General features: G+C 50.6%; 2 protein-coding genes across 5 annotated transcripts in view; one reads left to right on the top strand and one right to left on the bottom strand.

Annotated features, from left to right (window-relative positions):
• Nucleotides 1-3,064: 3,064 nt before the first annotated feature.
• On the top strand, nucleotides 3,065-13,991 carry SERPINF1 (serpin family F member 1). 2 transcript variants are annotated; one of them, XM_036091079.2, is made up of 8 exons: nucleotides 3,065-3,200; nucleotides 6,864-6,955; nucleotides 8,635-8,833; nucleotides 9,435-9,590; nucleotides 9,981-10,184; nucleotides 11,337-11,479; nucleotides 12,721-12,931; nucleotides 13,612-13,991. In XM_036091079.2, exons 2-8 carry the CDS (start codon nucleotides 6,872-6,874, stop codon nucleotides 13,869-13,871), a joined length of 1,257 nt encoding a protein of 418 aa, XP_035946972.1. In that variant the 5' UTR covers nucleotides 3,065-3,200; nucleotides 6,864-6,871; the 3' UTR covers nucleotides 13,872-13,991. The 2 variants fall into 2 exon arrangements, with proteins under 2 accessions (XP_035946972.1, XP_077924199.1); XM_078068073.1 differs by lacking the exon at nucleotides 3,065-3,200 and adding an exon at nucleotides 6,170-6,188.
• A 500-nt stretch (nucleotides 13,992-14,491) lies between these two features.
• SMYD4 (SET and MYND domain containing 4) overlaps nucleotides 14,492-24,172 on the bottom strand; it is a 50,786-nt gene continuing 41,105 nt past the window's right edge. For all 3 annotated transcript variants that reach the window (XM_036091064.2, XM_036091063.2, XM_036091065.2), the window contains exons 6-11: nucleotides 21,365-21,556; nucleotides 20,803-20,966; nucleotides 18,562-18,694; nucleotides 17,617-17,733; nucleotides 17,284-17,407; nucleotides 14,492-16,158 (exon numbers count right to left, since the gene is read on the bottom strand). In XM_036091064.2, coding sequence (XP_035946957.1) covers nucleotides 16,005-16,158; nucleotides 17,284-17,407; nucleotides 17,617-17,733; nucleotides 18,562-18,694; nucleotides 20,803-20,966; nucleotides 21,365-21,556 — 884 coding nt within the window. In that variant the 3' untranslated portion in view covers nucleotides 14,492-16,004. The remainder of the gene's footprint in view (nucleotides 16,159-17,283; nucleotides 17,408-17,616; nucleotides 17,734-18,561; nucleotides 18,695-20,802; nucleotides 20,967-21,364; nucleotides 21,557-24,172) is intronic.

Here is a 24,172-nt window from a genome sequence, read left to right as displayed (position 1 = left end):
GATCAGGCTCCCTGCTCAGTGGGGAGTCTGCTTCTCCCTCTCCCTGCTCTTGTGCTCTCTCTTGCTCTCTCTCTTTCTCCCTCTCAAATAAATAAATAAATTCTTTTTAAAAATTTATCAATCTTTTATAATCTCTGCTTCTTTTGGTGTCTTGTCTAAAAAAAAAAATCTTTTTTTTTTTTTTTTAAATATTCTATTAATTTGACAGAGAGAGACACAGCGAGAGAGGGAACACAAGCAGGGGGAGTGGGAGAGGGAGAAGCAGGCTTCCCGCCGAGCGCGGAGCCCGATGGGCTCGATTCCAGGACCCTGGGATCATGACCTGAGCTGAAGGCAGCCGCTTAACTGACTGAGCCACCCAGGTGCCCCCAAAAATCTTTTTTTTAAGTAGGCTCCACCCCCCATTGCAGAGCCCAGTGTGGGGCTTGACCTGGGGGTTGAAGTGGGGCTGACGTGGGGCTTGAACGTATGACCCTGAGATCAAGATCTGAGCTGAGATCAAGAGTTGGAAGCTCAACTGACTGAACCACCCAGGCGCCCCTAAAAAAAAAAAAAAATCCTTTCTACCTAGAGATCACAAAGGGATCCATCTATATTTTTTCTAAAACATTTACAGTTTTTCCTGTTGTATATGTGTGTTGGTATTTGCTTTTTTAAAGCATTAAAAATATTTCTGAAAGGATACATAGGAAAGAGATTAACATCAGAGGTCTCCGGGGAACGCAATCAGGTAACTGGAGATCACAGTGAGGGGAAGACTTTTCACTGTTTACCTCTTGTTGCTTTTGAGTTTTGAACCATGTGAACAAAATGCCTATTCTTAAATAATTTGAATAAAAAGTCATTAAGAAATGTTCTGCAGGGCACCTGGGTGGCTCAGTCAGTTAAGCGTCTGCCTTCAGCTCGGGTCACGATCCCGGGGTCCTGGGATTGAGCCCCACATTGGGTTCCCTGCTCAGCGGGGAGTCTGCTTCTCCCTCTCCCTCTCCCTGCCAGTCCACCTGCTTGTGCTCACTCTCTCTCTGACAAATAAATAAATAAAATATTTTTTAAAAAAGAAAGAAAGGCTCTGCAAAAACAGAAATTGCTGTTCACGTTTAATCCCTAATGTAGCTAGAGCTATTTTTTGTGTATGGTGTGAGATAGGGATCCAACTTTAACTTGTCCACATGGATAGTTATGCCCTTCCTGCCTTTCTATGCTTAGCCCATTCTTATTCACCCTTCAAGATTCAGCTTAGGTTCATATATTCCGACTACATCGCCACAACACCCTGCAGAACAATGCTGTCCAATAGAAATACAATGCAAACTACATATGTGATTTAAGATTTTCTGGTAGTCACATTAAAAAAGAAATTGGTGAAATTAAGTTTAATAATATGTTTTATTTAACCCAATATATATAATCGGCATTAAAATTATTGAGATACTTTACATTATTTTTTTCACACTAAATATCCAGAGTCTGGTGTGTTTTTTACACTTACAGCAGCCCCGACTAGCCACATTTCGGGGGCTCTGTGGCCACATGGCTGGTGGCTATTGTTTTGTATTGGCTGTAGAGACTGCTGGCATAGAATGTGTCACATTATAGTGGAATGATCTGTCCTCATACCAGCCTTTTACTAGCCAGTAAATTCCTGGAGTGTGCCACTGAGTCTTATTTTCTTTTTTTTTTTTTTTTTTTTAAAGATTTTATTTATTTATTTGAGAGAGAGAATGAGAGAGAGAGAGCATGAGAGGGGGGAGGGTCAGAGGGAGAAGCAGACTCCCTGCCGAGCAGGGAGCCCGATGCGGGACTCGATCCTGGGACTCCAGGATCATGACCTGAGCCGAAGGCAGTCGCTTAACTAACTGAGCCACCCAGGCGCCCGAGTCTTATTTTCATCTACATCTTCCTCCTCCTCCACATACCTAGCTAGTGCCTTGCATGGAGGTACTCCATTTTTTGATGAAAGGATTGAACTCTGTTGATACATTTTTTCTTACATAAAGCTGAACCTTGCCCACTGGGAAGTTCTACCCAGAGGCTCTAGCTCTGCTCCCGGGAGCCTCACATGAGGTAATGTTTCCCTAAATTTTCTCTTCCTTCAGCTATATATCCCGGAGCGTTCTCCATCCCTTCTCTGAGCTCTCGTCTAAATGACCACTGGGCTTTCGGTCAACACTCATACCTGCCTAGAAGGCATTTTGTTACACTAATTATTTCTCATTTTTTATTTTTTAAAAGATTTATTTATTCATTTGAGAGAGAGAGAGTGCGCACATGAGTGGGGAGAGAGGAGAGGAAGAGGGAGAAGTAGACTCCCCTACTCAGCAGGGAGCCCAATACGGGGCTCAAGCCCAGGACCCCGAGCTCATGATGTGAGTGTAAGGCAGACGCTTCACTCAGCTACCCAGGTGCCCCTCCCACGTCGATTTTAGATTCACAACCACATCGTAAGGTCCTAAGCATCCCAGGTGAGCAGGGCCTAGGTGTTGTCCTGTCTAGGTGACCTCTACGATGCCTAGGTGACCTCTACGATGCCTAGGCAGTGCCAGGCACACAGTCGGCCTCCCCTCAGGACCAATGGTTATAGCACAGCTCAATTCTTCCTCCGGTCGGATATTTTTTCCACTGTGCTTTCTGATCTTCAGAAATCACAGAATTCTAGGGCTGAAAAAGCAAATAGACATCCCAGTTCCGTCTCTTCATTTTTCAGCCAAGAAAGCCGGGAGAGTTGTCTTCCCCAAACCCCAGTTAGTGCCAGAACCAAGGACCAGGAAAAATCTAGAGTCCCAGCACAGGAGCAGGGTTTGCTCTGGTCCGGCCTGCCTTCCGGGCTTCCTCCAGAAGACTGTTCCTCGGCCCTGTCTCCCACCCAGGTGGGCCAGGGTGCCCTCTGGGGGTGGGACCGCGGGCAGGAGGAAGGCCAGGGCCCTGAAGGAAGGTCTGATGGGGAAGGCGGCTGTGTGGAGGGGTGTGTTGGCCGTGTGGGGTGGAAGGGCAGCAGGGGGTTAAAGTTATCATCAGGCAATGATGCAATCACAGAATCCGAATTGAGTGCAGGTCGCTTTAAGAAGGGAGTAGCTGTAATCTGAAGCGTGCTGGGCTCTGGACTGGGAGGCGCAGGCTGGAGCCCCTGGGCCTGCAGACCTAGGCTGGCCAGCCGGCACACCCACAGGGAAAGCAGCTCCTGGTCTGGCGCGAGTGTCAGGGTAAGACTGGACAGGCTCCCCTGGGCCGGGGGCCCTGGGGAGGGGCAGGAGTACTCTGGGGAGCAGCAAAGAGGGGTGCAAGGCAGAGGAGGTGGGGGACAGTGGCTCCTGCAGCTTGGGCACCGGGGTGAGAGGATGAGAGGGGGCAGAGGGAGCTGGGGCTCAGAAGGCCAGGGCCCAATTATCCCCAAGGCCCACTGCCCCACTAGGAGAAGAGGCTGGGAAGACTTTTGAATGAAGTGGGTGGGTAGCCACAGGGGAGGGCAGTGGTGGGAAGGAGCAGAGGGTGCAGCTGCTGGGCCCCATCTGAGCAGCACCTCGAAGGGGCTCTGCGGCCCCGGCGCCCCAAGGGAAGGAGGCTGTCCCCCAGCTGGGCTTCCCTGGGGCAGTCAGGGGGCAGCCGGCCCCCACAGTCCAGCCTTGGCTTGGGCTCAGCTCCCTGCTGCTTTTTCAAAATCAACTGGTGCTGATTTTGATTCAATAGGCCACTGGCCTATTGAGCCCCACAGAAGACTGGGAGGGAGGACAGCTGGGTCCTTTGATCCAGTGCCCACCCCTTCTCTTTGGCCAAATTAGTTGCCAGTGAACACTGGGAGACCCATGGGGCTTTGGCCTCTGGCAAACAATGACCGCTCTTTAGTCCAGCCAGTGTATGGGGTCTGGGGGCCCGCGGCCCCCGCGCTGCAGAGGATAGCGGCCCGCATCCTTTCCGCTTCCCGGGGTAAGCCGCAGCAAGGGGAGGGTCTGGGCCCAGGAGAAGCCGCAGGCTTCCCAGAAACCTCATCACTGTCTGGCCCATGCCCATCCTCCAGGAGTTCAGCCCCTAGGCTCAGGGGGCCAGGGGGTTCTGCTTCTAGGGCCGGTCCTCCTGGGCAGTGCGGAGGTGGAACTCATGGGTGCCCTGCCCTGACTCACTCAGATTCCAAGACTCGAGAAGGAACGCTACATGGGGACTGGCGGGGTTGCCACGGGTGGAGTGGGCCTGGAGGGGACCCCTCGGAACCTCCCTCCCGAAGCCAGGAGAGAGGGCGGCGCCCTTCCCTGCACAGCCCAGGAGGTCCACCGCCATGTGGCTTTAGGCTGCGTGGTGCAGGGAGGAGGAGGGGGAGGAGGGATGGTGTTTGTCTCACAACTGGATTTAATCTGAAACACATGTACTGGCTCAAATTTATCCTCCCAGCTGGAAGGCAAGATCACAAAATCCCATTTCCTTGTGTCTCTTTTGATTTTGGTAAATGTGGCAGAAAGGAAGACCTGACCTTGGTCCAACAGCGAGAATATCTACCTCGTCCTCATGGCCTCCCCTTCCTGGTAGGACAGGAGTCTGGCTTGGATACTGCCCTTTGGACAGAGGGCATCAGCGTCCAGTGCCAGGCGGCGGCTGCCTGCCCTCAGGCCATGGAACAATCCCCTTGGACAGGGTATTGGGTGGGCTCAGAGGGACCCTCAACCCCATGCACACTGACTCTCTGCCCTCCCAGGGCCCTTTTCAGGGGCTCTCCATAATCTCTCCTCTTCCCTCATCCCCAGGGTTTGAGGTAGAGGATTCAGAGGTACCATGAATACTACATGTCCCAGCAACTGGCTCTGGACCAGCTGGGGACCCATGTGCCTTTCAGGGCCAGGGTCCCTCACCTTATCTTCAGTCCTCAGCCCACCCACATGGGGACCGTGATCCCACAGCCTGGGGCTTGGGCTGACTGTAGGGACTCCTACAGAGAAGGTTTGACCTTCAAGTGCATTTGAACCGTGAGCTTAGTTCTCTTAAACACCATGGCAGGCTGACCCCCATGTCCCTCCTACCTCAGCTCCCTACCCTGGCCAGAGGGACGAGCGCGAACGCCTTCTCCTGCACCCTTGCCGCCTAGACATCTCACAGAATTGGGTGTCTGATAAACCAGTCTGCTGGGGCTCAGGCAAGAAGACTCCCGCTAGCTCTGGGGTGGGGCGGGAGGGCGGCGAGAGCAGCAGTGAGCCTGTGTGGTGTTCAGGGTCTCCATCTGGTGCCGCAGAAAGCTTGTCCCGGTGCCTCAGTGGAAGATTCTGCCTGAGCGCCAGGGGCAGCTGGGTAGGACAGTAGCTGGCTGAGCCCTCGGGGTCTGTGGGGCTCTCTCTGGAACACAAGTTCCAGATCAGGGTTTGGGAAGAAAGCAGTCCAGCCATAAACTGAGCCAACTCTGGAGGCGGTCTCTTCTTTTGTTGCCTTTCATCTCTACAGTGTTGTCTGGTGGATTATCTGGCTTGATTCTAAGGACTTTGGCCAAAAATCACACACCGCACTCCCAGCTTTCCTATTTGTTCTGAGAAGTCAGGAAAGTATGTGTGCTGCGCATGTGGGAGGGTATTTATGGGCATATAAACAGATGACGATGAAGGCGCTGGAGACCCTCGGCCTGTGTGTGCGTGCGTGTGCGTAGGGGAGGTGGGGGCAGGGAAGACAGACATTGTGAATTGTTGACCTGGCAATGTGGATGGGAGGGAGGACACGGACCAAGCAAAGGTCCTAGTTACTGAGACCTTGTCCCACTTTTTAAACAGAAGGCCCCTTGGAAGATCCTATCTGTGAAACCCCCCTAGCTGCCTTCATCCCCTCCCGCTACCCCACACCCTGACTCCAAGGGGTGAGCTCATGGATGTAGCGAGTGCAGGACGCTGAGGGATGGTGGCATACATAGAGCCCCGGACTCAGATTTCCCTTTTCCCTTGTGGTCCAGGGGCCAGAGGGAGCTGGTCAGAGGAGGCCACTGCTGGGGGACATGAAGCGACCTGGGGTGGTTTAACCTGAAGGAGAAAAAGCTCTGAGGGTGTAAGAGCTATTTTTGAGCTGGTAGGGGGCAGAGGAGCTGGCTCCCCAGGAGAGAAGGGGGGCCCTGGGGTTCCAGGTGTAGGGAGACACATTTTTAGCTCTGGGATCGCTGGAGAGCTCACCTGTCTCTGCGCTGTTCAGTTCTTTGGAGACATTATCTAATTTAATCCGCATCACAATAGGTAAGAACTATTTGATTTCCATTTTGCAAGAGAAGACACTGTGAGTTAGAATTGAGATTTGAACCCAGGCTGTCTGATCCTAGACCCAGTGCTCCTTAGCAGGAGAGTAAGAACTCTCCCTAGAGAACTATCTGCGAGGGGAATGAGTCCCTTATGAGGCCACAGGTTCTAGGCCAGAGTAAATTCAAGGACAGAGTCTCAGAACTTCCTGGGGATAGCAAGGAGCTGGACCAGATGCCTCCATTCTCGGTATTCTGGAATTCTACATATGGGAACTAGATTCTGTCCCATTCTGACATTACCCCAAATCCTGTATCATGAGCTGGTCAGGTGCCTCCAGAAGAGCCTTGCTGTGCATTTGTGCTAGGCCATGGCCACGCAGAGGAGTCCACTGCTGGGTCCCCACGGCCCTGGAGCTTTAGGCCCCGACGGCTCCTGACACACACAGGGGGACGAAAGCACAAGCTCATCCTGGGGCTGTAGGCCATGAGGCAGGTGCAGGGGTGGTGAGGTGATCAGAGGGAGGGACCCTCAAGTTGAGGGTCCACTTCCAGCCTGGGGAGGTCGGAGGCAAGGTGCCTAGTCCTGCCAAGCTCCTGCTCCCCGCTCAGCGTGGCTGGCGGAGCGGGGCAGTCGGGGGAGGGAAACGGCTGGCTGCCTCTTGCTTTCTTTCAGGCCCCAGGATGCAGGCCCTCATGCTACTCCTCTGGACTGGAGCCCTCCTCGGGCACAGCAGCGGCCAGGACCGCGCCGGCAGCCCACAGGAGGTCAGTGGGGCTGGGGTGAGGCGGGGTGTCGGCAATCCCAGCCCCTCCTTAGCAAGGAGCACGGGAGATAGGACAGCCACCCGGGTTCCAGGCCAGGCTCTGGCCTTTATGTGCAGATAAGGCCTTGATTTCTCCTTCAGCAAAACAGACAGAAAACATCTTGCCTTGCCTTTCAGACAACATAGTGGAGACAAAAAGAAGATCCCAGAAGGTGAAAAGTGAAGGCAGTCTAGCAAGCCTAGGGTGATCCCTTTCAGTGAAGACCTTTTCTCATTACTATGCATTACTTGTGGGTCTCACTGACTGGGTGGTGGTCCTGGATATTTGTGCAGTGGAGATGGAAGCGTGTGGCAAGGCCTCTTTCCTGTCCAGAGGAAGCACGGCCAGACTGCAAAGGCAGACGCTGAGAAGCTTATGCTAAGGGACAGTGAGAGGCCAGGGCAACCCGGGCGTACTGGCTGGAACCCTGGACTTTGTCAAGTTCTGGCTTTACCTCTCACTTAGCTTTGTTACCATAGACAAGCCACTTTGACCTGAGTCTCTTTCTTATCTATAAAATGGGATTAAAAATACCTATCCTGGGGCGCCTGGGTGGCTCAGTAGGTTAAGCGTCTGCCTTTGGCTCAGGTTATGATCCCGGGGGTCCTGGGATCGAGTCCCGCATTGGGCTCCCTGCTCAGTAGGAAGCCTGCTTCTCCCTCTTCCTTTGTAGCTCCCCCTGCTTGTGCTCTCTCTCTCTCCCTCTCCGTCTCTCAAATAAATAAATAAATCTTTAAAGAAAAACGAAAACCACCCTTGCAGGGCCATTATGGCCAGTCACTTACTTTTTACCTACCGAATACCTGCTCTGTAGGGGCTGGGGCTGGGTGGAAATATAGAAGACTCAGTTCTTGCCTTCAAGGAACTCAGTCTTTTGAGGTATCAAATACATCAACAAGCATGAAATGAAGTAACTCCAATGAAAAGAACCAGCACAGAGCCTGGCACATGGTAGGTGGTTAGTATAAGTGGTAGTTGACCCCGTAAAAAGCTCAGAAAACCAAAAAGTGCCTTCAGATTGGAGTGATTAGGGAAAAGTTGTGGAGGAAATACTATGTGATCAGGGCCATGAAAGATGGACACAGGGTGGGGGGATCATAGAAGGGCCCAGGTAGAGACCTGGGAGCAGTAAGCAAGGGGGGAACAGGCAGCTTACTCTGGCCTGAGCAGGGTTCCTTGGAAGGGAGGGGCTCTTCTCCTTCTCTCTTTTTTTTTAAAGATCTTATTTATTTATTTGTCAGAGAGGGAGAGAGCACAAGCAGGGGAAGCAGCAGAGGGAGAAGTAGGCTCCTCGCTGAGCAGGGAGCCCAGGACCCCCGGGATCGTGACTTGAGCTGAAGGCAGACGCTTAACCAACTGAGCCACCCAGGCGTCCTCACACTCTCTTTTTTTAAGTATGTCACAGGCCTGAGGCTCACAGGTCACTAGTGTTTCAGTCAGCTAATTTCCGTGTGGGGCTGCCTGTCCCCAGCCGAGAACTCCAGCATGATCCGGGAGCACACCCTCCTTCCAACATTAGGCTACACGTAGGGTACTCAAGCAGGACGTCTCGAAGGGGCCAGGAGGACAATCCCACTCAGAGCAACGAGGGCTCCGGTCACGCACAGCTCATCTCTGACGGTCCTTGTACTCAAATCCAGGACTCCCCAGCTCCCGACACCACAGGGGTGCCTGTGGAGGAGGAGGACCCCTTCTTCAAGGTCCCTGTGAATAAGCTGGCAGCGGCCATCTCCAACTTTGGCTATGATCTGTACCGCGTGAGGTCCGGCCTCAGCCCCGCGGCCAACGTGCTGCTGTCCCCACTCAGCGTGGCCACCGCTCTCTCTGCGCTCTCGCTGGGTGAGTTCTCAGATGCGGACGGCCCCCGGGGTCCTGGAGGCCCCTGCATAGACGCGGGCCCCTCAGGGAGGGGCAGAGAGGTGCTGAGAGAGCGGCCGCCCGGCGATCCCTCCCTGGCTCCACGGAGGGCGCCGACCACTGCCGACCCGGGGACGTGGCCTCACGACCACTCATTGTCGGGATGACTTCAACACTCATTCCATACACGAGCTTCTGCGTGCCAGCCGTCCGGCTAGACGCTGGGGGTGCCCCGCCCGCAAGCAGGCGTGGTCCCTGCCCTCACCCGGTCACAGCTGTTCCTGGGGGAGACTCGGGAGCAGGTGACCGCAAAACGTTCTGGTAAGAGCTGTGACCGGAGAAGCCCAGGGGCTTGAACCCTCCCTCCTGCCCTTGTCGCTCTCTCTAGGCCTCCTGGCCTTTGCCTGCTTCAGGAAAATCTTGTTTTTCTTCCACTGCCTTCGAATTTCTTGCCCACCTAGAATGCCTTCAGTATGAACAGTGGAAGACCAAGAGCGTGGTGTCCCCGTCCTGTCCCCGGAGCTGGCCTGACCTGCGCCCGGGTGGCCCGTTACTAACGCTCCCGCCCTGGTCTCTCTGGCAGGAGCGGAACAGCGGACGGAATCCACCATTCACCGGGCTCTCTACTATGACCTGATCAGCAACCCGGACATCCACGGCACCTATAAGGAGCTCCTTGCCTCCGTCACTGTCCCCGAGAAGAACTTCAAGAGTGCCTCCCGGATCATCTTTGAGAGGAGTGGGTCACCTGGCTAGCCCGGGATGCCTGAGGAATATGGGGCTCTATGCTGCACGGGGGGGAAGGGGGGGTTCTTTCTAAACACTAGATCACGGCTGCCCAGGCTGGGCCTGGCGCTGGTGGGCAGGCAGGGGCCCCGTGAGCTCAAAGAGGATCAGAAAGAGGAAGTAGACTGAGGGCGACAGTGGGAGGGCCGGGGGAGGGCGGTACCCTGAAGAGAAAGGGCAATGAGTGAAATTCCTTGTTCCCTGTCCTGGGGAAGCTGGCACAGAGTCTCGGGAAGTCAGGGCCTGCTACGTGGTAAACCAGAGCCTCAGCCGGGCGCGCTCTCCAAGAGCGGGTGTCGGTGAGCGCTCAGAGCACACTCACTTCTGCTTCCTCTCTACCCAGAGTTGCGGGTAAAATCCAGCTTTGTCGCCCCACTGGAGAAGTCCTATGGCACCAGGCCCAGAATCCTGACCGGCAACCCTCGCTTGGACCTTCAGGAGGTTAACAACTGGGTGCAGGCCCAGATGAAAGGGAAAATCACTAGGTCCACCCAGGAAATCCCCAGTGGAGTCAGCATTCTCCTCCTTGGTGTGGCTTACTTCAAGGGTGAGGGCTTCACTTCTCCTTTGGCCAAGGGTGGGTGGTGGGTGTCAGAGGGGCTGGGGAAGGGGGGACGTCAGAGACGGAGCTCAGCAGGAACGGAGAGGCGAAGCCAGAGGACAGCCTGGGAAAGGCGCCTGCCTGAGGGCTCCGTGCTTGTCGTTGGTCCCAGGCAAACATGCAGTGCGTGTCTACAAAGCGTAAGAGGCCGTGCACAAAGCCCAGCAGAGAGAAGAAAGCGCTAGCTCTCCTGTGCCTGTTTGGGGGTGGGCACCGTGAGATCCGGGCCGGAGTCAGATGAGGGTCAAAGCCCAGCTGGGCCTTCCTTGGCGTCGAGCCCTGCACAGGCCTCCCGGCCTTCCTGGCTCCCTCACCCCTAACACGGGCTGACACACTTACTTCGGAGGCTGGCTGTCTACATGGTCTCCTGTCTTCACATCCACCGGGGCACTGTGCCCGGGGCACAACAAGGATTCAACAAACCGTTGTTAGTTCTCGAACAGCATCCTGCTGTGGTGACGTGCCCAAGACTCCTCCACGGACCGTGTGAGGCCGGCCCCATTCAGATAAGACTTGGGTGGGATTTGGGGCAACCTCTCCTTAAAATGCTTTATAACCGTCTATCAGGCAGTAGCCAGTGGACCCCTGACCTTGAGAGAGGCCCTACTTGAAGCACCGATCTCCAGAAAGTGAGAGAAGCCGTTACAGGTCAGCATATTAAAGGTCCCCTTGGTAATCACCTCTCTGTGAGCACTGGCTCCACCCCTCTGAGCTCTGGTGCTTTTCCGGATGTGAGAGGGGTGATATTGGGGTCCCTTGTGGCTCTGACCTCCTTTGATCCTGTCCCCCAGACACCTCACTGCAGAAGGAGACACCAGTTGACTTTCCTCCCAGGCCATTGCAGAATTTGTATGATCCAGATGGTCAAATCAATGATGCCTCCTATTTCCTCCCGAGTCTCTACGTGGAGGGTATTCAGGCCCTTGACATATTGTGGTCCAGCCCGCGTGTTCTGAGACAGAGCTGTTCTCTGACGGTCGGGGCCTCGAAGATTCCTTTAGCCAGGCAGCTTTCAACAATAGGCTTTGGTCTCCCGGCACGGTCCCAATGCCTGCCTGGTCTCCTGGGGCTCAGGGCACTCCATCTGTTTCATTCCAGGGCAGTGGGTAACAAAGTTCGACTCCAGAAAGACTTCCCTTCAGGATTTCCACTTGGATGAGGAGAGGACCGTGAGAGTCCCCATGATGTCAGACCCTAAGGCCATCATACGCTACGGCTTGGACTCTGATCTCAACTGCAAGGTGTGTAGGGGCTGGGGGAGTGGTGGGTCGGGGGAGGACAGAGACAGGCAGGATGGCATAGTGGGAAGAGGATGACCTGTGAGATGGGACAGCTGTCTAAATTCTGCCTGCTGTGTGGCTTTCAGCAAGTCAATAGCTTCTCTGAGCCTTTCTTCTTAAAATGAAGGATAGGTATCGAAACTTATCCTCTTAGGGTTTGTTGTAAGGATTAACAGATAATGTGAAATGGGCTGAGACTGGGCAACTCACATGTTGGTTTTCTTGTCTTTTTTCCCCTTCTTCCTCTGCCTCTCCTTTTCTTTCTTTGGCGGGAACTTTTATTTCTAGAATCCAAAGCCAAACTTAAAAAAAACCTGTCACACACTCCAAATTGCTGGCATTCTAAGTCTTTCACATATACCTCACATCTTTTAATTCTAAGTCAGTAGTTCTTAAACCTTCCTCTTTGGGAATCTGACAAAACGCCTAAAACAGTTGAGAGAAATGTCACGTATGCACACGCACATATTTCCGTATGTGGTTTCAGGGGCTGTTAGGACTCCTGATGCTGTTTGTCCCATGGACCTAAGGTTAAGAACCTCTGCTCAAAAGACCCATTTTATGTTTTGTTTTGTTTTCTATAGATTTTATTTATTTATTTGTCGGAGAGAGAGAGCAAGAGCGAGGAAGAGCATGAGCAGGGGGAGTGGGAGAGGGAGAAGCAGACTCCCCGCTGAGCAGGGAGCCCAATGTAGAACTCGATCCCAGGACCCTGGGATCATGACCTGAGCCGAAGGCAGACGCTCAACCAACTGAGCCACCCAGGCGCCCCTAAAGACCCATTTTTTGTTTTACTGCTTCTGTGTTGCTGTACTCAACACCCCCCACTTCTAGTCCAGGGCTCTGTATATAACAGATGATCAGTCACTATTGGCAGACAATCTTTGGGAGAAAACACAGACCTGGAATTCAATTCTAGCTCCTTGAACCACAGGAGAAAATTCTTTCAGCACCTAACTTCAGTTGGTATTAGGCCAAGGTAAGAAAAGACAACGGTCTACTTTTTTGAAGGAACCGCAGTAAACATCTTGCTGCCAGAAGGCAATGGCCAAGAGGGACAGTTATTAAATAGATGAGGGGCTGGGGACAGCACGGCCAGGGACCCACTGCAGGAGAGGAGGAGGCAGTGTGGAGTGTGTGTCGAGCCCTGGGCTCTTGGGCTCCAAGGGACTAACCCATGTGCTCCCTCCCTATTGTTTCAGATTGCCCAGCTGCCCCTGACTGGCAGCACGAGTATCATCTTTTTCCTGCCCCTGAAAGTAACCCAGAACTTGACCATGATAGAAGAGAGCCTCACCTCTGAGTTCATTCATGACATCGACCGAGAGCTGAAGACCATTCAGGCGGTCCTGACCATCCCCAAGCTGAAGCTGAGTTATGAAGGCGAAGTCACTAAGTCCCTGCAGGAGATGAGTATGTCTGCAAGACCACTTTGCTCTTGGGTGGGTGGAGTTGAGCCTTTGAGCTTTCCAGCCGTGCTAAGCAGCACTCAAGGGCTCTATGGCTTTGTGGGGAGGCCATGGATGATTCCTTAATTCTAGCAGTGCTGGAGGGGAAGCCTGAACTGCCTTTCTTATCAGACACATTCCTCAGCCCCAAAAGCACGTATCTTGTAACAGAACACTGTCTCTCGACAGGTCTGTTGAGCTGGTTTTTAATCTTTTTTTTTTTTTCTTAAAGATTTTATTTATTTATTTGACAGAGAGAGACATAGCGAGAGAGGTAACAAAAGCAGGGGGAGTGGGAGAGGGAGAGGCAGGCTTCCCTGATGAGCAGGGAGCCCGATGTGGGGCTCGATCCCAAGACCCTGGGATCATGACCTGAGCCAAAGGCAGACGCTTAACAACTGAGCCACCCAGGCGCCCCAGAGCTGGTTTTTAATCTTAACCTCACTTGCTGTGTGCTCTTGGGCAAGTCACTTAAGCCCTACCCAGCCCAGAGGTCTACAGACCTCACCGAGGGTCCAAAGTGGTGATGTACTCCCAGCTTGCCTGCCTTCTTCAGAATCAGGACTCCCATCCAAGTGGACTCTATTCTTTCGAGGGGTGTTGGGTAAGGCAGGGTTTTAATGGAAATCTCTCTCAATTCTGCAGAACTGCAATCCTTGTTTGATTCGCCAGACTTTAGCAAGATCACAGGCAAACCTATTAAACTTACCCAAGTGGAACATCGATCTGGCTTCGAGTGGAACGAGGATGGGGCAGGCACCACCCCCAGCCCAGGGCTCCAGCCTGCCCGCCTCACCTTTCCCCTGGACTATCACCTCAACCAACCTTTCATCTTTGTACTGAGAGACACAGACACAGGGGCCCTTCTCTTCATAGGCAAAATTCTGGACCCCAGGGGCATGTAATGCTCCAGTAAATAGCCTGGAAGAACAAAACCCTCGAGGGATGGCAGATTACATAGTACATGAAGGCTGCCCCTACAATGTTTCAGTGTATACTTTGCAATAAAAGTGCTTTATCCTTAACTTTTGTTGCCCTGTTCCTCCTTCTGTTCTGAGCTATGTTAAGTTTAATATGAAGATAAATAGCCCTTTCGTGATTTGCTGGTCCTATACTTATAGCCTGGTCTCTCTAAACTCTGCAGAAAGTCACCACTTATAAGAACTTTTAGTTACCTTCATTGTATAATGCAGGGTGGATTCTCTGCTCTGGGAGTGTTTATGTACTAGGGCCACTAATGCTTGCAAGAGGGTATCTCCTGCCCCCACAATCAGTGGAGTATGCTCTTAAATAAATCAAACCTTAGGGCTTTTCTTTTTCTTAGATTTATTTATTTTATTTTAGAGAGAGAGAGCGCACACACGAGCAGGAGGGGCAGAGGGAGAGGGAGAGAGAATCTCATGCAGACTTCGTGCTGAGTGCGGAGCCTGACGCGGGGCCTGATCTCATGACCCTGAGACCACGTCCTGAGCCGAAACCAAGAATTGGCTGCACCACCCAGCTGCCCCCAAAAACTTTAGCTTGCTTATTTATTTATTTATTTATTTATTTAAAGATTTCACTTATTCATTTGACAGAGAGAGCACAAGCAGAGGGAGTGGAGGCAAAGGGAGAGGGAGAAGCAGGCTCCCCGTCAAGCAGGGAGCCCGACGCAGGGCTCGATCCCAGGACCCCGGGATCATGACCTGAGCCGAAGGCAGATGCCCAACCGCCTGAGCCACCCAGGCGCCCCAAAACGTCAGCTTTCCACGCAAGCACAGATACCCCCAGTCAAGCTAATGTCACCTGCCAACACAGGGTAACACACAGACAGATGAGAGAGGTGATCTGTAACTTAAGGAAATGTTTCATAAAGCATTTAAGGAAAGCTCCCAAGTACACCTAAAATGGGAACCTGACGTGAAAATTCTAAACACATTCTTTTTAAGGAAGCATGCCTATTTTACAGAGTATAAGAGGACCTTTTTTTAGGAACATGAAACATGACAAGTGCTTGGAACAGAATACAGAGCTGTCCTCAGGACTAAATTTTCAAGAAGAAAAATTTATCTCCATGAAAAAAAAAATCTCACTGGCCACTGTTTTGCCACAGTGAATTAGTAGAAAGAAGAATAAATGAGATCCTGCCTGACCTTCACTCACACGTTTGAATGTAAACTGTGTTCTAAACACTAAGTTTCCTGAAAAGCTACTGCCAGACATCTCCAGGCTATTCATTTCCTGATGAAAATGCTGAGGCTAGCAGCGGGGACTTCCTGGGCAGGCCAGGGAGGGCAAGCTCTCAAAGCAGCGTGGACCTGACGTTCCTTTCCACTAACTCACTGGAACCACTCGGTCACGGACGGTGATATGGCAACCAGGTTTCAGAACAGAGAGTCTCCCAGCCTTCTGGCCAGGATGGAAATCTAGACTATTGTTCTACACATCCAGGCAGAAAAGAGCTATCACCCCTCCCTTCTGTCGCTCGAGTCTGAAACCACAAGCAGCAATGATTCTATTAGTGTTTGGTCAGCGGGTCTGCCAAGAGTTCAGAAGGAGAGGCCGATAATAAGGACTGGAAAACTGGTAGGAGACAAATTTAGAGTTGCCATCCCAGGAAGAGACTGCCCAACAATAAAGTGGCCCCATACTTATTTCTCTATTCACAATTTACACTGTACCAGTTTTAACAAAGGATTCGAGAAAGCTAGATACGATAACATGAAATGATGTCTCTAGAGGTAAGGAGGCTCGGTGATTTCTTGCTTTATAATTATTTTTCAATTACAACACAACTACTAAGAGCATAAGTTCCCACTGGAGTGGTACATAACATGTCATTACTACTAGAAGCCATAGAAATGTTCCAGGGAAATAGACTATCATCATTTAGTGAGATGGAGTCTAGCCAAAACCCCAGGCTAACATCCAGATGCCTGCAGATCAGCCAAAATCCTTTTAAAGGGCTTAGGCTCTCCAGACACTAGTTTCAAGTCTTTTCTGGGAACTGGGAGTTTTTACGGGAGGGTAGTTAACTATCTGAAGAAAACCTTGGGTTCCTACACTGAAGGTCCCAATGAGATGGGTGGCGAGTCCAATAAACAAGATTTCATCTTCTGTAGCTCCTGGATCTCGTCATTGCAAGGGCCATAGTGCACCATCAGAACCTTTTCTGCCCTCTGTATTGTGTTCAGTGCTTCTGGGATTGCAAACCTGAACCAAAGGAGGTAAAAGGAGTGAAGCCACTCATTCAGTCAAGCAAACATTAATCAAGGGCCTACTCCCACCCTGTGAAGAATACAAAATTATCTAAGATCAGTTTGTCCTCAGGGATCTCACAATCTAGAAGGGTAGGGGAGAGACCTTCACAAACACACTGTAAGGCAGAGTTTGAAAACAAAGTTATGAGAAAAAGCATAAAGATTCTAAGGTCCTGAGAAATAGGCAAATCTCAAGGTGTTCAATCTGGGATTTATCCCATGGTTTCCTCAGGAGTCTTCACCTGCAGGTAACCAAGTCCACCCCAGACCTGACTCTGCAGCCCTGTTCTCTTGACCAAATGGGCAACCTCTATGTCTTGGGTATCAGGTCCACAAACCATTCATAATCTTAGGATCGAGCTTCAAACATTGCCTCACCCCAAAGTGCACCAATGGCAGCTTTATCAAGGCTGGAAGGAAGTATTCCATCTAGAAATAGGGCCTCCCAATGACATCCACACCTACTGTTCTTTCCGTTAAACCTTCCGTTAAACCTTCCGTTAAACCTTCAAAACCTTCAAACCTCTCTCTGCCTTGACACTATTGCCATTTTGGGCCAGATAATTCTGAGCTGTGGGGGGCTGTCCTGTGCATTGCAGGATGTTTACTAGCCTCTGGGCCTCCACCCTGAATCATGACAACCAAAAATGTCTCCAGACATTGCCAAATATCCCCTGGGGGCAAAATTACTCCTGGTTGAAAACAACTGCTTTAAAAGGAAAAGGATGGGGGAAGGAAGAGCCCCTGGAGTTGAAGGTGCTGAGAAAGAGGGCGGTGAGGGAGGCGTGAGGAAGCAGAGGGCTAAGGAGAGCTGCCGGGATGCGGGTGGTGGGGCCGCCTGGCAACTTCCCCCTAGGAATGTCCCTCCAGTGCTAAGAGCTTTCCCCATATCTCTCAGGAGGAAATTCTAAAGCTTCAAGCTTGTCAGCAAAACAGAAGGAAAGGATCTTTCCTCAAGGGGAAATAAAGGAAGTTTCCACATGCTTAAAAGCACCATAGGAGAAAAGTAACGCCAGAAGAGCCTAATAAAAAATAGTGTGTGGCCTAGAGGGTGTTAGGAAACCAGAGAAAGACTTACCCATTGAAAAAGAGTTGGGCCAGTTTGAAGAGCTCATGGCCCATTTCAACACTGGATGGCCCATGCTGTACCTCAACCACTCGGAGACTCTTCTGGAGATGGGTAGCTGACTTTTGCCAGTCCCCTGTAAAGAAAGAGAAATCTGGTTCCAGAAAAGAACCACAGTCAACTGTGTTGGGTGAGTGTTTTCAGGGTGAGGAAAGCTCAGTGGAAGGTGAGAACAGCTTCAGCTGAAAAGACTGAGAGGAGACCAACCAGATGAGGCTGGGCTCATGACCAAAAGCATAAGGCAAACGTGGTCCTCGGAGCAGCAGATGAAGACATGTGCCTTACCTAAGGCAGCGTAGGCCTGGGCCAGGGCATCCTCCATCTCTCCTACCATGCTGTGTTCTGCTGACAGGAAGCTCTCAGCGTCGTGCCGGCACCCCAACAACAGCTGAATGGCTCGCTCTATCAATGCAAAGGAAGGTGGCCTCATTACTACACAAACCCAGGCCTAGAAATGAGAACCCAGCTCTTAAGTTCCATATTGGCTGGGCTGAATGCGGAAACCCCACTTTGTCTCCTTGTTGTGACCGACCCACAATGTTTGTTCCGATAAAGCTGTTGTTCCCTCACAGTTTCTCTTTCAGCAGAAGAGGTGTGAGGTGAGGCCTCCCCACATTGACGCTGGGTTTCCAACTTCAAGTGGCCTGGATTCCACTTACGATCATCATTTCTCTTGACTCAGAAATCTAAGTTAAAGGTCAACTTTTACAAAGTCGGGTAAATAAATTCCTACGACATCAAGTTCTAAGGCAGAATTTGTAAGGATAATGTGGAGTTCCACAAGTCTCTGAAAACAGCAGGCTACTTCTATCCACTGGGCACTTGTTCCACTGTTCTCTAGAAGAGATGGGCCTCTGAGGAGAGCAGACCAATCTCTCTAGGAAATTGGGTCATTAGGCCCTGGAATTAAAATAAATGACACAGAACTTCTGGATCTGCACAAAGACCACGGATGTCAGAGATAACCCTTTACTCATCACGGGGTACTTTAACTTCGCTCCCTGACCCCCAGGAGAACAACAGCTTAAATCATCTGGCCCTTTTCAAGGACACCACACGAACTCAGCCGGTTAGGGCTCGGTCTCATTGGCCTGCATAGCCATCTTGTGGCTGGCATGGGGATAATTAAATGTAATTCTTTATCATCACTGAGTAGCCTCGAGTCCAAGGTGAACCCAGAATAAATAAAAAGGGATGGGCTGGAGGACCAAAGCAGGGAGCCAGTCTCACCTAGCTGACCACTTCTGAGAAGCTTCCGGGCCTGCCCAACCCGCTGCTGAAGGTCCTGTAACCGGGAGATGAGGTGATCCCTGCTGACTGATTCCGTACAGGACGTGCTGCCACAGCTCAGAATGTCACGTCCCTGTGAAAGGCAGTTTGTCTTTAGTCCTGTACCACAGTCGGTTAGCAACACGGCATGTGTTTTACATTACAGGGTCGCTCTGCAGCTTCCGACCCTATGGGGCAAAGAGACGCCCCTACTAATACACCATGACCAAAGCCTGACTCAACTGGGTCTGACAGCAGCAACTCTAATGAAAGCAGTAGGCGGTCCCTCCCGGAGATTTAATTGTTGCAACCAAAATTAAACTGGTACAGGTCACAGTTTCTTTCCATCTCTATACCCCTCTCCTGTGTCTCTGGATCCAGAACTTTGGATGACAGACATATTTCTAGTGGTTATGAAGAAGCCATTAGTATAGAGTTGTTAAATCACTCTGTTATGCACCTGAAATTAATGTGACATTGTGTGTCAACTGTACTTCCATTAAAAAAAAGCAAAAGCCAGGGGCACCTGGGTGGCTCGGTCAGTTAAGCGTCCAACACTCGGTTTCGCCTCAGGTCCTGATCTCAGGGTCATGGGATTGAGCCCTGCACCGGGCTCCATGCTCAGTGCGGAGTTTGCCGGAGATTCTCTCTCCCTTTGCTCTGGCCCTCCCACTTGTGCTCTCTCTCTCTAAAATAAATAAATAGGGATGCCTGGGTGGCTCAGTCAGTTAAGTGTCTGCCTTCGGATCAGGTCATGATCCCAGGGTCCTGGGATCAAGTTCTGAAATCGGGTCCTTGCTCAGCAGGGAGTCTGCTTCTCCTTCTGCCTGCCGCTCCCCTGCTTGTGCGTGCGCTCTCTCTCTGACAAACAAATAAAATATTAAAAAAAATAAAATAGGGGTGCCTGGGTGGCTCAGTCATTAAGCATCTGCCTTCGGCTCAGGTCATGATCCCAGGGTCCTGGGATTGAGCCCCACATCAGGCTCCCTGCTCCGCGGGAAGCCTGCTTCTCTCTCTCCCACTTCCCCTGCTTGTGTTCCCTCTCTTGCTGTGTCTCTCTCTGTCAAATAAATAAATAAAATCTTTAAAAAAAAAAAAAGCAAAACCGTAAGAAAACCAATAGGAAGAGATGCCAGGTGAGGCCTCCCTATATTTGACCTTGGGTTTGTAACTTCAGCTTTGCAACACGGCCAGCTCTACACTACACTTACGGTTCCCCGAAGAATACTGTATCCTCTGGCAGAGGAGAAAATCTTTGAGGTGGACTTTTGCTGTTTTTTCTTTATTTATTCACTTATTTATTTTTAATTTTTTTGGGGGGAGGGGCAAAGGGAGAAGGAGAGAGAGAATCTTAGGCAGGTTCCATGCCCAGCACGGAGCCCAGCGTGGGGCTTGATCCCATGACCCTAAGATCATGACCCGAGCTGAAATCAAGAGTCGGATGCTCAACTGACTGCGCCACCCAGGTGCCCATGTGCTGTTTTTTTTTAAAATGCCAGTATCTAGACCCTCATTTGGCAACGGCAACATGATTTCTCCCGAGGATCCTCTCCTACCCTCCCAGAGTCAGTGCCTGGTGGCTGAGGGGGTAGGCGTGTGGCTCGCATCTGACCCATTCCTCTGGGCCAAACGGCTGGAGGAAAACTATGAGTCTGAGTTGCCACCAGCCACGGGTATCAGGTCAATGAAATGCAGTAAAATTTTTGCCCAGACTGCTGTTGGGGGGCGCGTGCCTTTACCCCCCCGAAGCAGAGGCTGTGAGGCTGGGGCCGCAGGTGGCTGTCCTGCCCCAACCAGAGGGAAGTCTGGCTGGGACTGCGCTGACTGAGAAGGTGGAGCTGAGGCAGGTAGAGACAAATTGGGCCTGGGTGACGTTATCAGCCCCTGGATCAAGCGGTTAGCTGAAATACCCCCGTACTGGGACCTTTCAGTGATTTACTTGAGCAAATAAATTCTCAAGTCTTTTTTCCCCCTTTCTCTCAGACCAGTTTAGGGGGGATTTTCTGTTATTTGCCAAGAGACTGATGACTAGACCCAGCCTTTCCTGGGGGAATTCCCGTGGAGGGGTAACCAGTGTGCGGGCAAGATGGGCTGAAGGGGAAGACACTGTGGCTCTCAGCCTCTCCTGGAGATTTATGGCCTCTGGGCTGGATGACTGACCTCCAGCACAAGTGGAGAAGAGAAGGGAGAAGAGAGCTTCACCTGCAGGGGTGCTCTGCACCGGTCACAACAGAATGCCTCCCACCGGGGCCCGACAGCAGCCCGGTGCTTCTCCTTCTGACAAGCCGGGCAGCCGCAGTCAAAGAAGTACTGGGACCTCAGCTTCTGCTGCCTCTCGGCAACAGCCATCCTGCTGCGGTGAGGCCCTGCGGAGAGACCACGCCTGGCCAATGTTTACGGCAACAGAGAGTCGGCCACTACTTACAAAACTTCAGCTTAGCAGAGGTGATTCTTCATCATGCGACAAGTACCCTTTACTCAAACACTCGTGGCGCTAGATATAGAAATAAGCTTCCAAGTTGCAAGGAAAAAAAAACCCCAAAGTTATTCTTAGCCCATTTTTTGGAAAAGGAAGTTTATGGGATTAAGCAGGGAGATACATGATAGTTTAGACACAACAGGGCCAAGGAAGGAGGCCAGAGGCCTTTTTTTTTTTGGGCCTAAGTATGCACTGCCTTCACCTGTCCGGGGGTTTGCTCGTTCTCATTCGCCCTGCCCTTTCCTGCCAGAGAAGCGTGGCCAGTGATGAGGAGGGAGGGCTCACCATAGCAGTGGAGGATCTCTTGCCCTTTTCCAATCTTCTCTGATGCCCGGATGGTGGCGACGGTGCTAACGAAGGACACGCTGGTATTGGGGCTACAGGAATGGTTCAGGAGGCTGACGACAGGGAAGATGCCTGTAGCAAGGCGGACCTGTCTGCTGTCGGTAACGCTGTGCTCTTTAGATCCTGAAGGTGCTGCAGGAGAAAGGACAAACGTGTCAGGACGTTAGTCTTGGCCTCACCATCCATTCCTCAGGAGATGAGCTGGGCAACTGGGCCTGAAGCCCATCTGAGTCAGAGCTCCACAGCCGGATCCAATATACATCAGATGGAAAACGACTCACAGCAAACTCTCGTCCCCAGGAAGCAAAGCAAAGGAACACATGAAAAGTCCACCGGAATCCTGGCACCTAACCATTGTGTCTCAATATCAGGAAAAAATCCAAAGGTTAGAATTTATTAAAAAAAATAATAAAGGAACTATCAGTCGGGAACCTTCTAGATAGACAGTTTCATAATGTTCACCAGGACACAGAAAACCAGAGTACCTGCTGAGGTTATTTCCCAAAGGCTTCTATAGTTGAAGCTGCTTTTGTTTAACTGGTCTTTGGTTAGTTAATAGAACAAATAACCTAATTATTCTCCCAAACTAAACAGGTTTATAATACATTCTTAAAAATCATATTCCTTAAGCTCACCTGTTTATTTTTGCCGTCTGTCCCAACTTTGTGGGAAATCAGCCAGCAGTAGTTGTCACTGAAAAAAAACCTCTCTGGGGGCGCCTGGGGGACTCAGTCGTTAAGCGTCTGCCTTCGGCTCAGGTCATGATCCCAGCGTCCTGGGATCGAGCCCCACATCGGGCTCTCTGCTCGGCAGGAAGCCTGCTTCTCCCTCTCCCACTCCCCCTGCTTGTGTTCCCTCTCTTGCTGTGTCTCTCTCTGTCAAATAAATAAATAAAATCTTAAAAAAAAAAATAAAATAAAATCTTTGGGGAAAAAAACCAAAAACGAAAAGCTCTATTCAAGACAGTCTCATGTCCCAAACAATCTCTTCTTTGAAACACAATTAACCAGCAATTTAACTACATGATTGAACATTAGGAAGGAAGGAAAAGGCCTCTGAGCAGTGAGGCTATTTCTGCACCAAAGCTCCTACACTTATATTCCTAGATGAGGAGTTCTTTATCCTCTCATGCAGTCCTATCTGCTCTTATTTTAGCCACAGTTTTCACTGGCTTGGTTATTCAGCTTCTCAGCCCACAGCAGTTGAGAAACAGAGAACTAATAAGAGGCAGGTTTTCTGACAACGGCAAAAGAGACAGGGTGACAGACACGAGAAGGAGGAAGAAAACTTATATAAGAATAACAGCTTTAGGGCAAACAAAACCACTAGTACCACTCAGGCTTTACACTGTAACATTTCCCTCAACCAGAGGTTCCTAGACTGATGGTATATCTATGTGGGTTTTGTAATAGCCATACATATCTCAGGAAGATGCACGCACTAGATAACCTTGGGCATCCAGAATGGCTTAAATTGTGTTCAATTGGTGGAAGCATGAGGAAATTGTATTTTTTTTTTTTTAAAGATTTTATTTATTTGACAGAGAGAGATAGCAAGAGCAGGAACACAAGCGGGGGAGTGGGAGAGGGAGAAGCAGGCTTCCTGCCGAGCAGGGAGCCCGATGTGGGACTCGATCCCGGGACCCCAGGATCATGACCTGAGCTGAAGGCAGATGCTTAACGAATGAGCCACCCAGGCGCCCAGGAAATTGTATTTTCAACCAAACTGGTTGAAATACGAAAGATACTCGTACTTCAGAGGGAAACTTTCAGGTTTCTGGATAACTGAAAAACCATCAGGAATCTCAACCCACCAATCACCGAAGAAATGAAGCAGTCTAGGGACAAATGTAATGAATAAAGAAAATATCATGAACCACCATGTGGAAATGTTCTAGAAAGGCAAACATTAAATATAGGAATAGTGTTGTCTCTCTGCAGACAATTCTATTATCTGTTGCTATGGAGGACAAGAATAGAACAAGTAAATAAACTTCACAGGGAATCCAAATGACTCAATTTCAGTCAACAGTCCTACAAATTGTATTGAAACCTTTCATCAGAGCTTCTCGTAAGTATTTAGCAGATTTTGGTTTCTCCTCCTTTTCCCCCTGTCCAATGCCTACCTCTGGAGTATGTGCTAATGAGCAGGGAAAATGCTAAAAGGTAGGCAGCAGGAAGAAGCAGTACAGGGCACGACCAGTTTGTAGTCTGAATAATCAGCCTCTGCTTAATTAAAAGCTGACTTGCATTCCCAACTACTGATAACTGGCAAGCTATATTAGAACAGTTGCTAAAATTTTCCCAGAAAAATTATCACAATACAGTGAGTAATGCCAGCTTTGTGAATTATTTATAGATTATTCTCTAACATAAGTAGGCCCAGGAACTGAGTGGGGTGAATATTTATGTCAGAGTTGAGTCTCTAATTATTTCTAAAAATTAAGTATTGACTTAAAAAAAATTATCCAATATTTTGCATTAGTCATCTGTTAGCAGAGATAATGGAAAGTGAGAATATATATGAAACTTATCAACCAAATTTAGTATGTGACATTTTGTGTATAAAACAAAAACAAAGAGGGAGTGATTCTTTATTTTACTAAAAGTGTACCTTGGTGGGGCGCCTGGGTGGCTCAGTTGGTTAAGCGACTGCCTTCGGCTCAGGTCATGATCCTGGAGTCCCTGGATCGAGTCCCGCATCGGGCTCCCTGCTCGGCAGGGAGCCTGCTTCTCCCTCTGACCCTCC

This window comes from Halichoerus grypus, chromosome 2 (assembly GCF_964656455.1).
Source record: "Halichoerus grypus chromosome 2, mHalGry1.hap1.1, whole genome shotgun sequence".
Lineage (NCBI taxonomy): Eukaryota > Metazoa > Chordata > Mammalia > Carnivora > Phocidae > Halichoerus > Halichoerus grypus.
This window is presented reverse-complemented; position numbering and strand designations above follow the sequence as displayed.